This window comes from Chaetodon auriga, chromosome 24, assembly GCF_051107435.1.
Source record: "Chaetodon auriga isolate fChaAug3 chromosome 24, fChaAug3.hap1, whole genome shotgun sequence".
NCBI classification, from domain to species: domain Eukaryota; kingdom Metazoa; phylum Chordata; class Actinopteri; order Chaetodontiformes; family Chaetodontidae; genus Chaetodon; species Chaetodon auriga.
Window position 1 is genome coordinate 9358234 of NC_135097.1, and position 15795 is coordinate 9374028.

Sequence of the window (15795 nt, forward strand, 5' to 3'; positions counted from 1 at the left end):
TATCCCTTCTGTCATAAAACAAGGCCATGATGGGACATGATGAAGTGTATTTATGAGTGACCAAAAGTGACAAGGGCAACCGGGAGTGAGTTTAAGACACAGAGCAAAACATGAGCGGCATACAAAAGAATTTGTGAGGCTGACATTCATGTGATTTACGGAAGTAAATGGGAGAGATAACATAAATATTTCATGAAAGAAACTTTTAAGTGACTAAATCATCATTGCATACACTGCTGAAAAGATGCCATATATTAGGTGGCATGCTTATTAGCAGTATTTGTCAAGCCCTGATCACAATTTTAGAGCAATTAGCCAATTAATTAACTTGTTGATCACCAGAAAATGAAGCAGAATTTTTTGATTAATATTTTATGTTGTTTAAAATTAATTTGCAAAGGTTTTAAGTCTTCCATGACAGTGAACTGTATCTTTAGGTTTTGGACTGTTGGTTGGACTAAACAATTTAACAACATTTAAAAATTCTTTCTCAAAAGAAGTTGTAATGGGCAATTTTCACTATTTTCTGACATATTAAAGACAGAACCTATTAATGAAAGAACAATCATTATACTTCTGCTGCCTGAATAATTTCAAATTTGTGACCATGAGGCTCCTTTTCACAGCAGTTTGTCTGTTTTCTTCTTCTGTTTTTATTGTTTCCTTTGGTGGCAAAAAACTAATTTTACAGTTGTTTTGATAGATGTATCTGAAACTGGGCAACAGATGATTTGTCCCCTTTTTTAGGCCTCTGTTAGCTCTCTCATGTCTGATATCCAGCTGCCAATAATCAAATGTCATCTAACCTAACTCTGCAGTGATATTCATAATTATAATGAGGTTACTTCAGAATTCAATTTCTTCTTCATTAGCTTTTTATATTAATATCTGAAACTCCTGGAAATCAGCCTTAAGACAAGCAATACTTCGAATGAGTAAGTTACCGTATATATGATAATTAATACATGTTTTCCATGCACTGTCTATCTAAATTACCTAACATTATTTCAATAATTGACAAAAATAAAAAATAAAACGGCCGCATCTGTACATCTACTCACAAGCACATAAAAACACTGTAAACTTAAAATATAAAGTATAGATCTTACCTTTGTGTGTCTTGTCCAGCGATGTTTTCAAGCGCGTCTTATAATCCTTCATTGTTTTTCAGTCACAGTCAGAAACACAAATACTCCAATTTTCCATTTTATGAACAAACACGTTTTTGTTTTTTTTTTCTTAATGGCTGATTAGCTAGCTACCTTTGTCAGCGATTAGCCATCCTGTAAACACATCTGATTTCCATAATTTATGGCCGCTGGACAAACGGTGCTGTTCCACTCTTCCATCCCATTTAAGAGGCTTTTTCCAGTTACAAACATGACATTCACATAAAACAGCTGGACAGTATTGCTGGTTGAACTTCGTCTATTTGACACGTTAGGCTACAGACAACCCATAATGCAACGCGTTGTTACGCGTCTCACGAGGGGCCGGTATAAAATTTGTATTGAAAAAAAAAAATTAATTAATAAAAATAAAATGAAATTAAAAAAAAAAAAAAAAAAAAAAAGTATTGTTAAAATGTAGTGGACGGGGAAAAAAATCGACTGTCACTTCAAATTAAAATAAGCAAGCAAAAAAAAAAAAGCGAGAAATATTACATAAAACTTTCCAGCATCTAATGTTAGGCTTTATACCATGGTCTGGGTGAATACTCGATTCTGATTGGCTGCAGGGTGTCCGTTAAAAACTGTTGTAGGACACCTATAAAAATAGTTCCGGTCAATTCCCTGGCACTGTCACATGCCCCTTTTTTGTACTTTTTACCTACATGTATATATTTTACAGTCTTCTTTTCAATTTTAAAAAAAAATGCATATACCCAAACAATTTGCAGGACATAAAAATTATATTCGCAGCCCTGTTTGTTGTAGGCTATTGATTTTATTTACATTGTAAGATAAAATGTGGATGTGGATTGGTCAGATATCAGCAGTAAAAATAATAATAAATATTACTAAATCCTTATTGGTACACAGACCTAGGTGACATCACTTTTACCCAGCTGAGCCCCTCCCACATCAAATTGATAAGAGCTGAGACAAAAAAATAAATAAAGAAATAACAAATAATACAGAAATCTCTCATCACTCAAGGAAGTAGGTTTCCAGGTGCTTTAAACTCACCTGTGTGGGTTGACCACTGACGTGTCAGGTCTTTAAGAAAATAACCTTGTCATTTATTGATATCCTTGAGAACACCAAGTCCTGTGACCTTTCTTTTGTCAGGAACCTTAAGTTGCAGTTCTGACCAAGCTTTAATATCTCAAGTACAACCTCGGCCCAAAGTCTTGAACACTTTGGGCCACAAAGTGGCAAACACTGACAAAATCCCCCCTCTATCTTAAATCAATGTTATCTTGACTAAAAAAGCCAGAGAGGTATTTTCTGTTATGTGCTAAGGTTGTCAAGTTGTCCCAATACACAAAGCTGTAGATGACATTGATTCACCTTTCATTTGGAATTCTGCCAGGCATTCGGCCATTGATTTTTCACTGGGGGGCGAGATATGAAATGTGCTATTTTATGTATCACATCTGAGCTACTCATACAATGTTGTTCACGTGGCACGCAGGTGTTTCTCTGGCCACTTGCTCTCAGGCACTCACACACACACACACACACACACACACACGCAGACTCACGTCCGCAGACACACCGTCCGTGAATACACATATTCACAGCTGCTCACAACCACATGTGTAGGCATGAATGGCCGACAACGGTTTTCCAATTGCATCTCCTCGATCCGACAGCTCACAAATGGACACTCGTCCTTATCAGCACATCCGCAGTGTCTCCACTCCATTTTCCCTCCTGTGCTAAACTGTTGAAAGGATCTTTCCTGTGTAATTGGATGTACAATCATCACACAAGGCAGGAAAATAGTGTAAACTAGTGTTAAACTCACAAAAGATCACATGTTCTTGGTTTAGTTGGTCCTCTGTGCAGACACGTCAATGCAGCCATATGAATTTCCCAAAAATGTTTCTCAAAAACTGAATAAACGGACATACAATTGTGCCATTGTAAAAATCAGATTACATTGACTTAACAAAGAAAAGTACATCAGAAGAGTTTATTCGGTTCGAAGATAAAATCAAATAAATCAGTCATGGATTATGAGATGGTAGATTGGTTAAGTGCTGGAGGAGGGATATGGGGGAACTTGACATTGCCCTTAACTGTCAGCGACAAGGACATCTCCAGTCACATGGACTGTTGAGTGAAGCAGCTTGCCAGAGAGCATCCTCCGGGGCTTGGAATGTGTAGCTCCTTCTAACAAAAGCATCTGCTCCATTGTCTGTGAAAAGGTCTTATAAGTGTAACCAATATATGTTTGTCTAATGTCAAGATGGTTATGTGCTCCTATTAGATCACTGGATCTCTATCAAACCATCTTATGTGTGTGACCCAAAAAAAAAAAAAAAAAAAACTAGCACAAATGCTGTGTACTGATTATTTCTTTGGGATCTCCAAAGTGCTCTACTTTAAGAGCATTGAGCACATGTCAACACTTACTTTGTGGTTAGGAAGGTAAGCAGAAAAGCTTTAGCAATTAAGGCTTTCAGTATAAAGTCTGATGCCCTAGCCTGTAAAATCAATACACACTTGTGCTAGTCAGAAAATATCCTCACTTAGGTAAACAGCGTGAATAAAGGATGCCGTTTGACTTCAAAATATCATACCGACTGCAATCTGTGTCTCTTTATGTGCCAGTAAACATCTGTGTGGCATTATAAGTATCCCAAGCCGATAGGAAGTGAGCTGCAGTAATGCTTACTCACCATAGCATTTTGTGCCACGCAAGCATGTTCCTGGGCAGCATCAGGGCCCCGGGTGGCTTATGAGCTTGCGTAACAACTCATTAATAAAGTGAATATGGGCCAGAGTCTCATCTTCAGCACATTTCATGAACTCATCCGCTTTTGCAAAATGCCAGTCAAAGTGATGCAGTGGTGACGGCCAGAGCTCTTTCTGTCCACCCAAGTCATATCTCTAAGTGAAGATCCACGCTTGACCATATGGGCCAGAGACAGCCCTGGGGCGCAGACTCCCCCCCGCCCCCAATCCTCTTCATCTTTTGACGGAAGATCCAGACCGTAATAAGAAGAGCTGGCAATTTTTCACAATGACTCAGCCATCAATCACAGTACCAGCTCTGTGAAAACGGGCTGAATTCTCTCTTTCTTCCTGTGATGCTTTACATGCAGGATACCGTCAAATACAATAGGCAAACATGGTGAGAAGTATAGAAAGCCTGTGACTCATCAGACGGTATTAAATTGAATTCATTGGTGCGCTGGGAAAGTCTACTACATTCACACTCTCAGTTCAGTCCTTTATCTGTGTGTGGTTGGAAAAAGTTAATCATTTAATTTACATTTAATTAATCGGAATAGATTTAACCTGCCCACAAACAAGAGTGCAAACTACCTGACCAGCGCAAAACAGCAGGGACGAGGAAAACATTTCTAACATTTAGAAAGTAAAGGACTAAACAAGTGAAATTCATCATGTGGGTGGAAACAGCTCCAACAGCATGCTTGTGTTGCCGTGTCTGCTGGAAGTTTAAGTCTAACAGTAACCCCGGCTATAAAAAATTGATAAGCTGATACGTTTCTGTTCAGGAGTCTTTCTGACCCCGGTAGTCAATAACTGCTTAACACAGCTTAGAAAAATACTTTGATTCACCTCTCCAGTTTTTCCAAGTCCGAAAACAAATAAGCCCTCGAACCAAAATCATTTGAGCTGCATCATCTTCGGCCTCAACAGAAAAACTTAAAGGGAATATCAAGAGGTGAACTTTGCTGTGAGTGCTCCTAAAAGGAGAATTTAAATGACTGTTTGCAATATTCAGCTTCACTTTCCTTTTCTCTTACAATGTGTTTTTGTTTTTTAATTAAGCTGTAAACACAGTACTGACATATTATCACCTTAAATACTTGTTGTAGTGAACATGTTAGGAAATTGTTGCTCATTCTGCAGACACAGAGCAAAATTAGCCTTCGCTTGGAGTCAGGTTTCTGGTCTTTCTTGCTCCATTTTTCGTTCCCATCATCCCCCGAGGGAAAAATCTGACTCTTAAGCTCGCTCATCACTGACTTTGCGTCATTTGGTGACGGGCAGGTTGCCGACAGTTATGGGATCCTAAGAAAAACTGCTTGCTGCAGCTCAAAGTAACGCTGATGAGAGCTGAGGGACTGAACCAAAACATGAAACCAAGGCAATGAGCTGGAAGACGCTAAAACACTCTGTGAAGCTGACGTGAAATGTGGAGTTAGGTGATCAATTTTTTCAGTTTGTTGCTTTTCACATTACACAGTCATCTGATCCATTACAAATGTAAAAAAAATAGTGATTAGTGCAGCAAGTCAAAAAAATGTATTGATGTCATTGTGATCATGACCATGAGCACTTTGTGTTTCACTTTGTAGGACAGGACATACTTACCTCTGTTCATGTCTTCAGCCAGGTTGAGTGGTCAAGGTGACTTTCATGTCTCCTGCTTAGCTCATCAAACCCATGTAAAACACACAGTATCTGTAAAGAATTCATTGGTTACACCAGCAATGATATTGAAATATTTATTACAGCTTATGAAATCACTGCTTCTATTGTAAAGCAGACCAGAGCATACAGAGCACATCCACTGTTGCTGGGCCAAAATTTATTTGGCACTAAAATGGACAGAGGGCTAATGAGGGATATTAACTGATAATTAAAAAAAAAAAAGAATTGATCGTTCCATCATTTGGAGGTCCTTTGCTGTTATCCATAAAAGTGTTCCAAGACCCAGACAAAACACCAGAACTTTTGTCATAGCTAAGTGATAAATCTTAATCAGTAATTTATTTGTTGGCAAACAAGTTTCACTGTTACAACAAATATTAGTCATCAGGTCATTCAACTTGGAAACCGTTACAAAAAGGAATAAATAAGAAGCCATAATCATAGCCAATAATAAAAACTTATCTGTGCCACTAAATTTACTTCCATCCTCCATTTTATTACTGTTTATTTAAACAAATAAATAAATATTTTTTTCTCCTCGAGGAAGAAAAGAAAAACACTTCCAGTTTTTCTCACTCCAAAAGCTCTTTCTTTAATAAGTAAAACAACTGTCTTTCTTTCTCGTACAAGCGCCTAGTGCTCATCAATGTTCAATTTGTTCTCTTTCTGAGAAGCACAAGCGTTTTCTGAATGCCAATAGAGATGCAGAACGCACTATGGACCTTTCTGAGGGACACCTCCTGATTAACTTGGACTTATTCTGTCTCCTCAACGATCTGCGAATCACAGCTCTGCCATCTACACGGTAACAAAAAAAAAAAAAAAAAAAGAAAGAAAGAAAGGGGAGAAGAAATCAAATAGAAACAGAAAGTAGACCTGAAAACAAAGCTGAAGGTGTTGCACAAAAATGCCAGCACGATAAGAGTTTTGTTGTGATGTTTTTTGTGTTATTTTGTTTCTATTTAGATGGTCATTTCTCAGAAAGTGATAAAAGATGAAAACAAAAAAAACAGACTGGTACCAGAAACCCAGAGAGGCCAGCACAACAGAACAAAATTGCTCCTAACCACTACATTTACAGAGACAAAGGTTTTGCTCGGAACAAAAAAAGCATACTATTATGTGCAATGCTAGTTATCTGTACAATTACATAGAAATATCTCATAATTCTCTTATTAGTTTTTTCTCCCTCTTTTAACAACTGTTATTACAGTAAAATGAAAGAAAAAAGAACAGCTATGCTTGAAAGCATACGATCAATAATTCCTTCATGGTAATTGTTCAAAATGTTTTGTTTTTTTTTGTCTTTTTTTTCATTGAAGGGACACTTCAGCAAACAAAATGTGCTGCAACTCACCAAAGAGGAAGAAAATCTTTCAAAAAGTCAATATAGATACAGAATTATAATAAAATAGTCCTTTTTTTTTAAATTTCCCATTTGTTCCGGTGAAGTCTATAGTTTAGACTCGTATAGTTTGGGGCTATGCAGTTCCTTTCGACTGTCAGACTATATCTCTGAGACCTAAAAATCCTGTGTGGGTAATTGTCTCTTTTCACACTGAGACAAAACACGCCAAACCACACAGGGTTTGAGGGGGGAAACACAACATCAACAGATTGCCGCAATGTCTAACCAAATATAGTCACATATTAGCCCCCAAACGTAGCAATTATTATGCTGTTTGTGGTCAGCAACAGCGAGAGTACAGTTACTTGCTCCGCCTCAGTCTTCGCGACACAGAATAAAAAGAAAGGCTACCACTGCCAACGACTGATGGAACAAGGGGACACGGGGAGGAGGACTACAGTAATAGGAGGGACACTGGAGGAGTGGGAGGGTGTTGGGCCTATAGGCTGGTGACCAGGTGCGAGGGCTCCTGAGGGGCCTCTTCTGGAGATAAATCCTCTTTGTTTGGGGGCACGATGAAGCCATCGCTGCTGCCCCGCCCCAGCTGGTAGTAGGAGTGCAGCTGATGGAGGTGGTTACGTGAGCCCAAGTTGGGCATGCTCTTGTAGTAAACGTCGTCCAAGCTGGCCTCTGGGCTCTTGGCATCCCCGCCGTCCTTGGAGCCGTCAGCAGATTCTGCAGACACGTCAGGCAGGCCGGACAGCATGGGCATGCTGGTATAAAGGGAGTCTCTCTGGTGGCTGTGGCTGGGCGACGAGCCCTCATCCTCAGTGTGCTCATTAGTGAGTAAGGGAAAGAAGCTTTCGCTGTTCTCCTGGGGGATCCTCCTTCGAGACGAGGAGGAGGTGGTGGCGGACGAGAAGGGGTGGTGGGGCAGTGGCAGGGGTGGCGGCACTGACTGGTGGAGGTGATTGTGAAGGTTGTCCACTGCCTGCAGTGCCGGGGGCGGTCTTTGAGGCAACAGCGGGGCGTTAGACTCCTCGCGGATTAATTCCAGGCCCAGGCCTTCGTCGTGGTGTGGACCAAAGGTGGAATGGTCATCCAGGCTCAGCGCCACATTCATGCCCATTCCCACCCCCAAGCCCATCCCGTAGCCGCTGTCCTTGCCACCGTTGCTAACATTATTGACCAGCTTATTCATTAGGTTCCGGTTCTGCTCGGTTGAGCGCTCATGGGAATTGTTGAGGTAGGAAGGGATATAATTGGAGGTGAGCTCTTTCAGGATCTTCTTCTCCAGGGTGGTCTCCTTGTGGTTGTAGCCCCGATCAATGATCTGGACGCAGTCACTCATGTACTCAGCGCTGGCGATGCTGTAGCTGTTGCCATGGTTACCATTCAGTGGTAGAGTATCCATGACACTTGTATCCCGGGCATTGTTCAGGATTCCCTCTGGAATGACAAATATGGGTTGGGTTGGGGGGCAGAGTGGGCGAATGAGTAGGGTGAAATCTGATGGGATGTAATTGCCACAGCTAAATGTCAGCCATTTTTACAAACACAAATTACGACAATACTGTTGCTCTTTTATTCTGAAACATGTCCTGACCCTCAAGCACTCTCAATATGCAATGTCACCCACAATTCTATAAAGTGCACTTTGTGGAAAAGAAGACCCTACAGTATCCGGATTAGGTAAGACAAAAAGCACAACATTTACATTAAAATCCTCCATATTCTGCAAATATGAACATCATACACACTTACCTTGTTACAAAACAACATTTTCTAAGACCCAATTTCACTTTCCATTACATTTTACAGATTACTCAATGGCAGTGATGAAAACACTGATATATGTGAGACACACAACAACACGAAGCACAAGCACAGCACGAAAACACGAAGCTGAAGCACTAAACTCAAGCAAAGACAAAATAGCCATGCATTCAACACTTAAAGTGAACACAAACCAGAGCGACCAGATGTAAATTTGGACCCCAGCCATATTGTCCCCTATGAGCATTTCAATGTGAAACTGGGAAAAAGCCAATTTATCGATGTCTGCTTTGTTCGTATGAACATAACTTGACATCTCTCTAAGCATGAATTAGTTAAAATATCTCAGAATCCACCCATACTGGAAGGAGGGAGCCTTTCTGTTCTCTCTGATGCATGAACATGTAGATTTCATATTTTATCAGTTTGACCAAGTCCACGCTATCACCATCAAAGCAAATGTCTGATGATAATTCAAACTACCCCAGACAAGGCCATCCGCACAGTCTGACCTCTTGAAAATTTGACAAGATGCATTTCTGAGACCTTCAAGAAGTGTATTAGCTTGATCAAAGCGAATGGGGGGGGCGGGGGGGCAAATAAGCGTATGTTGAAATTCAGTGAAAAGAATACCAATCAATTTATATTGATGTGCCTGATGAAATGTGGAGGTGAGCCTTGATATTGACTGCAATTGGATTAGGTTCGGGTTACCTTCAGAGTATGATGGCTAGTGGGCCAGTGGATATTTGCCTTTGCGAAGCAGCAAATGCCCGAAGTCCTTTTTTTTTTTTTTTTTTTTTGCATCAAGTAGCGCAAACTACAGTAAGCAGTGGAATTCAGGATGTGATTTAAACTGATTTTTACAGGTCTGAAATGCTGAGCGCCTTTGTCATAAAAGAATGCTAGTACTTCCAAAGGGAATGAAGGTTTTTTCATTATCCCCAACACTGAGTGAAAAGAAAGTAAAGCCAAAGTCAATTACATTTGATAAGCAATGTTTAGTTTGACTCCCATACTTGTCTCTCTGTAGGGCTCTTTTAGGGACAGCATGAGGGAAAGGAAAGAAGAAAACACAATAAGCATAACAGTGACAGGTAGAAGAGAAATGTGCACATACAGTATGCTGATGATGCATCAAGAAAATCTTTCTAGGATGCAACTGTTTTCTGTCACCATGCAAATTTTGCGTACCCATAGAAAGAAGCACAACATATCTATTCACAAATCTAGAAGAAAAAGACTTTTTACTAAACCTTCATTGGGGTAAAACATGACAACGGCACCAGTAAGTCTTCTGATGCATTAGCATTTTCATCCTTTAAAATATTTCTTTTACATCTGTGGCAATGTAAGAGAATTACAGCCCTCTGTCATGAACTCCAATGCAATACTTGTATTGCACACATAAATTATCCACTGATCAAAGCTCTGTTTTACAGGAGTTTCTCAGTTTTACAGGCTCACAAAGTTACAGCAACCTCACACTGACTGTTGAGAGTTGGAATAAATAAATAACAGCTCTGCAGAGGGAAAAACAGCAGTAGTCAGACTGATCCCAGAGTAAAGCCAGAGATGGTTTCTAATACTCAGATAATATTTGTATTAGTGTTACAGTCAAAGACCATTATGTTGAGAAAGCATCCGCTCCAAAAAAATACAAAATTAAGCTAAAAACTGAACTATTTATGCCTTAAAACAGGGACTTATATTGTTGGATATATTAGAACACCAAGTGAATCAATTTAACGGAAATCCTCATGTCACTCTCCGGACTACTCTTCTCTGTACAATAGAAATGATTTGCATTTTGAATTTTAAAATCAGATTCAATGACATTTATGGCACACAACAATGTTTGACAATCTAAAAGCAGCATAGAAAAGAAAGAAATGCTACAACTAAAAACAGAGACACAGAAAACATGGCACACAAGCTTCACTGACAACATTAGAGCACATTTAAAATAAATGACTGGGGATGCATCCGGCTCAGGAAGGGCAACTAATCTTGATCATTTTTACAACATGTTTGTCGGCCAAACAGCCATGCCTGAGTGTGATTTATGTAACCGAATTGTATGCCCTGACCAGAAGCCAAGATACACCTCCAATGAAAAACCCCACAGCAAAACAAACCTGGAGGGTTTTTATGATAAAGCTATAGTTTGTTCAATGTTAACACACAACATCTAGAGCAGTGTTTTTTTAATCAAAGCCCTGTAAAAACCCTCAAGGGTGAAAACTGGCATTTCAGCTGAGTGCAAGTCCATTACTTTTAACTCTCCAATCATAAAGTTGCTTTCTGTTCCTGGGCAGGAACAGAGATGTGCAACCTCGCAGTTTCTGCAGGACCAGACATGAAAAAACACTGCCCTAGCCACAATGTTAAAGGAATGAAAAGAAGCTAGCACACCTTGTGTATTGTACATGCCCAGAGGGTTGTTATAGACTGCCGATTCCCCAAGCAATGTATTATAGGGATTGTTAGTGCCATGAGGACGTAGGAGTGCATTAGGTATAAGATGGTTAGCCATAGCCCCTGGAGCGGCCAGAAAGAGACAGAGTGAGACAGAAAAAAAAGAGAGAGAGGAGAACAAGAGCGTAGAGACAGAAGAAGGTAGGTGGGTAGATAAATTGAGATATAGACAGAGAGAAAGAGAGAGAACACACATATCAGTTGGGCAGATGCAGCTGAGCAATGACAGCCATTAACATCCAAATGATCACATGATCATTAATGTGAGGGGTTTTGCTACATGAAAGTGGCAGAGCTGACATGGCTAATGGGACCGATGGACAGTGTGTTAATTGTGTTGTTAATGCCAGCCATTAGTATTAAGCCTGTTTTTGTGCTCCACATACAGGCAGCATGCCCGTGCTAAAAGACATAAATTACAAAGAAGCACCAACATGGCCAACAAAACACGCGTAGGCCTAGTTCAATCTCTAACAGGACACAAAACAATCATCTGTTTGATCTTTGAGCCTGAAGAAATACAAAATTCATAAGCTCTAAGATATTGCGATGATTAGTAATGGCAACTAAAAAGAGCCAGCCTGTCGAGCTGCAGTGATAGTGATGCTCAGCATTTAAAGAATTTTTAGGGTGGTGTCATTTTTTTAACCTTTCAAAGACAAAAAGCACACAAGCAGAAAAATGTAAAGAAAAAATAAACTATATTTTCATCTGCTGTAATATAAGATGCAATTGCTAGCATGTCTGGCTAAATAGCCCACTAGCTACTAACACATGCACTGTGTGGAAGCAGGTCTTGGATGTTTTTCAGAGTTTAGCGGTTCTTTATTGAATAGCTAACAGCATAAGGAGAAAGCGCAAACACAATGTTCAAAATACGAAAAAGTATTAAAGCCACGCAGTCAAATGGGGTTAAGTTAGAAGACAAATAATAGTCTGACTTCACATTTTTCCATGTCTCACTTTTCCACTCTTGAAGTTAATGTTAGCTGAATGGGCTAGCTAGCTACATTGAATATAAAACATGCTAGCAACAGTTGTAATTTCAACCTGCATAACTGCCTGTTTCTGCCTAGAAATGAGAGATCTGCGTTCGTCTGCCTCTTTCTCCAATCTATGGGGTAAAGCGTCCACCATTATTGTAAACTGCATATGTGCAGAGCGAGGACAAAAAGCTTGATAGGTATAGTAACGGCCTTGCGAATGGTCACACACTGCACTATTATTATTGCTTGTGGCATTGGCAATCTTGTGAGCTGAAGTGGTATCATATTTCTTTTCCTCCAAAGAGCAAAGTTCACATTTTGTTTCATTCACTTATGTGCCATTGCAGAAAAATCCTCTGAATGAAGTGACATGCTTCCTCTTTAGTCTAGATGGTCATTACTTTGCTCCAGCCTCGCCTCCTTCACACAAACACAACAGAGGCTCATTTTCTGTTTATGCGCTGCTTGTCCTCAGATACATGCTGCCAGGATCTTGCCAAAATGACTCATCAGTTTCCCAGCCACATACTACCACACCAAAGCAAGCTTCACAGTCTGAGCCCTGTGATTAGCAGCAGATTTGAAGGCTGCAATCTTAAACATGAATGGCGCAGATTCCCTGATGTTTGTTTTTCTTCGCTGTTGATAAAAATAATTTATTTTCAAGCGTTTGAATACATTATGCAGAATATCAAGTATGCTGAAAATATTTCTGACTTGCATTCATTTCCTGTTTACAAGATTTTTTTCTACCCCCCTGTCAACATGATATGATGCTATTATTTTTAAAGCAGCCAAATTCAAGCCTTATGAGGGGGGGGATACATGCATGTGCTTCCACGATGCACCGTGCCAGAGCGGGTAAACATCTTTTATCTGAGGTACGAGTACACAGCAATTAGATCCTCTGGCAGAGTGTACTGTTCTTTTCTAATGCTCTGAATCTGTCATACCAATGGGAGAAGATTTTCATATTACCTTGTGACTCCCCCCCCCCCCCCCCCCCCCGTCCCCATCTTTTCAAAAGTTGGTCTTAAACTTTTTGACGGCGTTCTGATTGCAGGAGTATTTTCTGTCTTCTCCTTAATGAAATTTTAAAAGAAGCTGATTAGGCTAATCTTTCCACATTCTTAAAAGTCTTTGTTTGAGCGTAGTATTAATTAGGCATATTATAATTTTGCTTGGGAATCAGAATGCTGTTTTGATTTCCCCCCCTAAAAAACAAAAAAACATTAATTTGTTGTTGCTGTTGCTGCTTGCCCTAATTACAGCGTATTCCATAAGCATTGCATTCTTCCAATGACAGCACCCCCACTTAATGTGTCTGCATTTGATAAATTGGACAATTTCCAAAACCACACTGATTGTGTGGTGCAATAATCTTGAATGCTGCGGTAAATTGAACATGCAACCCTATCGAGATGATTGCATCTCGAGAAGAGCGCAGCGAGAGTGTCAGCTGCCAGCTCAATCTCAGGTGCGAGGGTTGGTGTAGCCGGTGGTGGTGGTGGTGGTGGTGATGAGGGGCTGCCTCTCCCCTCCCTCTGCAAATATTCACTCCTCAACACATAATTCCTTAATAACAACACAGGCGCAGCCACAGATAAGTGCAATTCTATTTGCATCTGTTCCTTATGATGCTTGTGATGGTGAAACACTCTTGAGCTCTTGCGCGTGCTGTCTCCATCAGTTCCAGCCTGGTAACAAGCCCGGGGTATAACACTGTGTTAATAATTTCTGTCTCCGCCTTCTGCCTTTATGGAAGATCCATGTAGGCCTTTCTTCACCACCCGACCTACCGCCTAACTTCAGCCTCTCCACAATGGATAAAGTCTGTGTCTGTTGATGGTGCTAAGCTGAGTGCCTAATTATTGAGATCCCGACACTTCCTCCCTGTGTCGAACATTAATCCATCATTGTAACTATGCATTAGTGTCTACGCAAGCAGGCGCCCAGAGCGAATTTAGAGAGCGTGCAGTGTAGAACTTGAGCCCTCCATCAAGAGATGTGATGAGTAGGGAGATTGTTAGGGAGAGATGCCAGCCTGGACTTGCTACTAGATGTCAGATGTAGTCTGGTATCTATTTTCTGCATAACCCGAGAGACTCCGAAGTTCACTCTGTTCACTGCCCTGCTGTCAAATGCATTATGGTGAAACACTTTTTATTAACGTGTTTCTGAGAGGGAATTCCAGTGAATTGATTTTTTTAGATTATTATTCAGCACTTTTCCTCAGAGTGTACCCAGTTTTTTGCAAGATTTTGCAGTCAGATGGCATGATGTTGCGTTGGGGTTATCCGCTTTATCAAATGCGACAAAACAAAAATCTTTCTAAACAATCTGATCAAATGCATGCACATTTACTCAATCACGCCTTTTTTATTGTTTACATTAAATGGAATCCTTTCTGTATACTCCTTTAAATTGTTCGACGGTCGAAATGATTTGTTGATGCTTCAAAATAACAGATGTAATGAGCAATTTTCTGGAGCAGCGTGACACCAAAGGAGGATTTTATCCTTTCAATCAATGCCTTGTATTCACAGTCACATTTTCTTTCATCCAGGCAAAAATGTTGACAAACACACCCAGCTATTTGAGCATTACGTGGCTATTGATAGCAGCTCTGATGCATCAGAATTCAGTAATTGGTGATAATTGATCGTGGTGTAGAAAAACGCATCTTTTACTTGGAATTTTAATAAGGTGGAGTATCTGAGGTGAATTTCTGTCTTTGTTGTTGAAAGAAAAAAAAAGGATTTTTATACTCTACAGCCCTTGTATGACATTAAATAGAAAACAACTATAACATCATTTTTTTTTAAAAGTGAAGCTTTTGTGAAAAAATGTGTCTTGCGTTAGTCATGAAGTCAAAGGTGAAGGCCGGTGTATTGAGGAGTCATTCAAGTAAATATGTGCTGCAGGTCCAAATACCTCTGTTGAGTGACGCAGAGCTATTGATGTCACCGGTCATAAAAGAGGACTCGGACTGTTTTCTGACTGTGTCATTCCACATTCGACGGATGCGGCTCTGCGGAGACAAACAACATGTCAAAACACATCAGAATATTCACTCTGAACTCTCTCAGTAGCATAGCTAAAAAGTCTGCACATGGAGGTTTCACGACAAGTATTTCTCTTAAAGCTCACACTCAACTACTTTTTAACGCAATAAAGGCTGAGATATGAAGCCAAAAAGAAATAGAATTTAAACCATGAACCACGCCAGCTGTGGGATAAGTAACCTCCAATTAAAGATGAGCATTAGTGCTGGGATAGGTGAAGTCAATAATAAAGTCATCAGTCAAGCTCTCCGAATCAGTGTCTCGGGTTGCAAAGGCTCAATCCAAGAGGGTTCATCCTGGTTAATTATGATAGAGTCCCACGAGCTGTTGCAGAAGCTAAGGGTCTGGATATCCAACCACAGAACTGACTACTTTCTACCCTGTGCCAGAGAGACTTGGCAGAAGATTTCAGATTAATATATAACGGGTTTGGTGACGGTGAAAAGAAAATAATGTGCAAAATGTTTCGTGAAGAAATACTTGAAGGATACTGCCTTTTTATTGCAACCAAGGTCTTATTTTCGTAGTTTCAGTCATCATTTCTACCTTTGATAATAACACTGCAT

At 40.1% G+C, this 15795-nt stretch overlaps 1 protein-coding gene across 7 annotated transcripts in view; it reads right to left on the reverse strand.

Moving 5' to 3' along the window:
- Positions 1-5636: 5636 nt before the first annotated feature.
- LOC143316988 (adhesion G protein-coupled receptor L3) overlaps positions 5637-15795 on the reverse strand; it is a 201521-nt gene continuing 191362 nt past the window's right edge. For 2 of the 7 annotated variants that reach the window (XM_076724880.1, XM_076724881.1), the window contains exons 22-25: positions 15099-15195; positions 11116-11241; positions 9720-9737; positions 5637-8373 (exon numbers count right to left, since the gene is read on the reverse strand). In XM_076724880.1, coding sequence (XP_076580995.1) covers positions 7424-8373; positions 9720-9737; positions 11116-11241; positions 15099-15195 — 1191 coding nt within the window. In that variant the 3' untranslated portion in view covers positions 5637-7423. Of the gene's footprint in view, positions 8374-9685; positions 9738-11115; positions 11242-15098; positions 15196-15795 lie in introns of all 7 variants that reach the window. The other 5 variants (XM_076724886.1, XM_076724884.1, XM_076724887.1 and 2 more) reach the window with 5 other exon arrangements.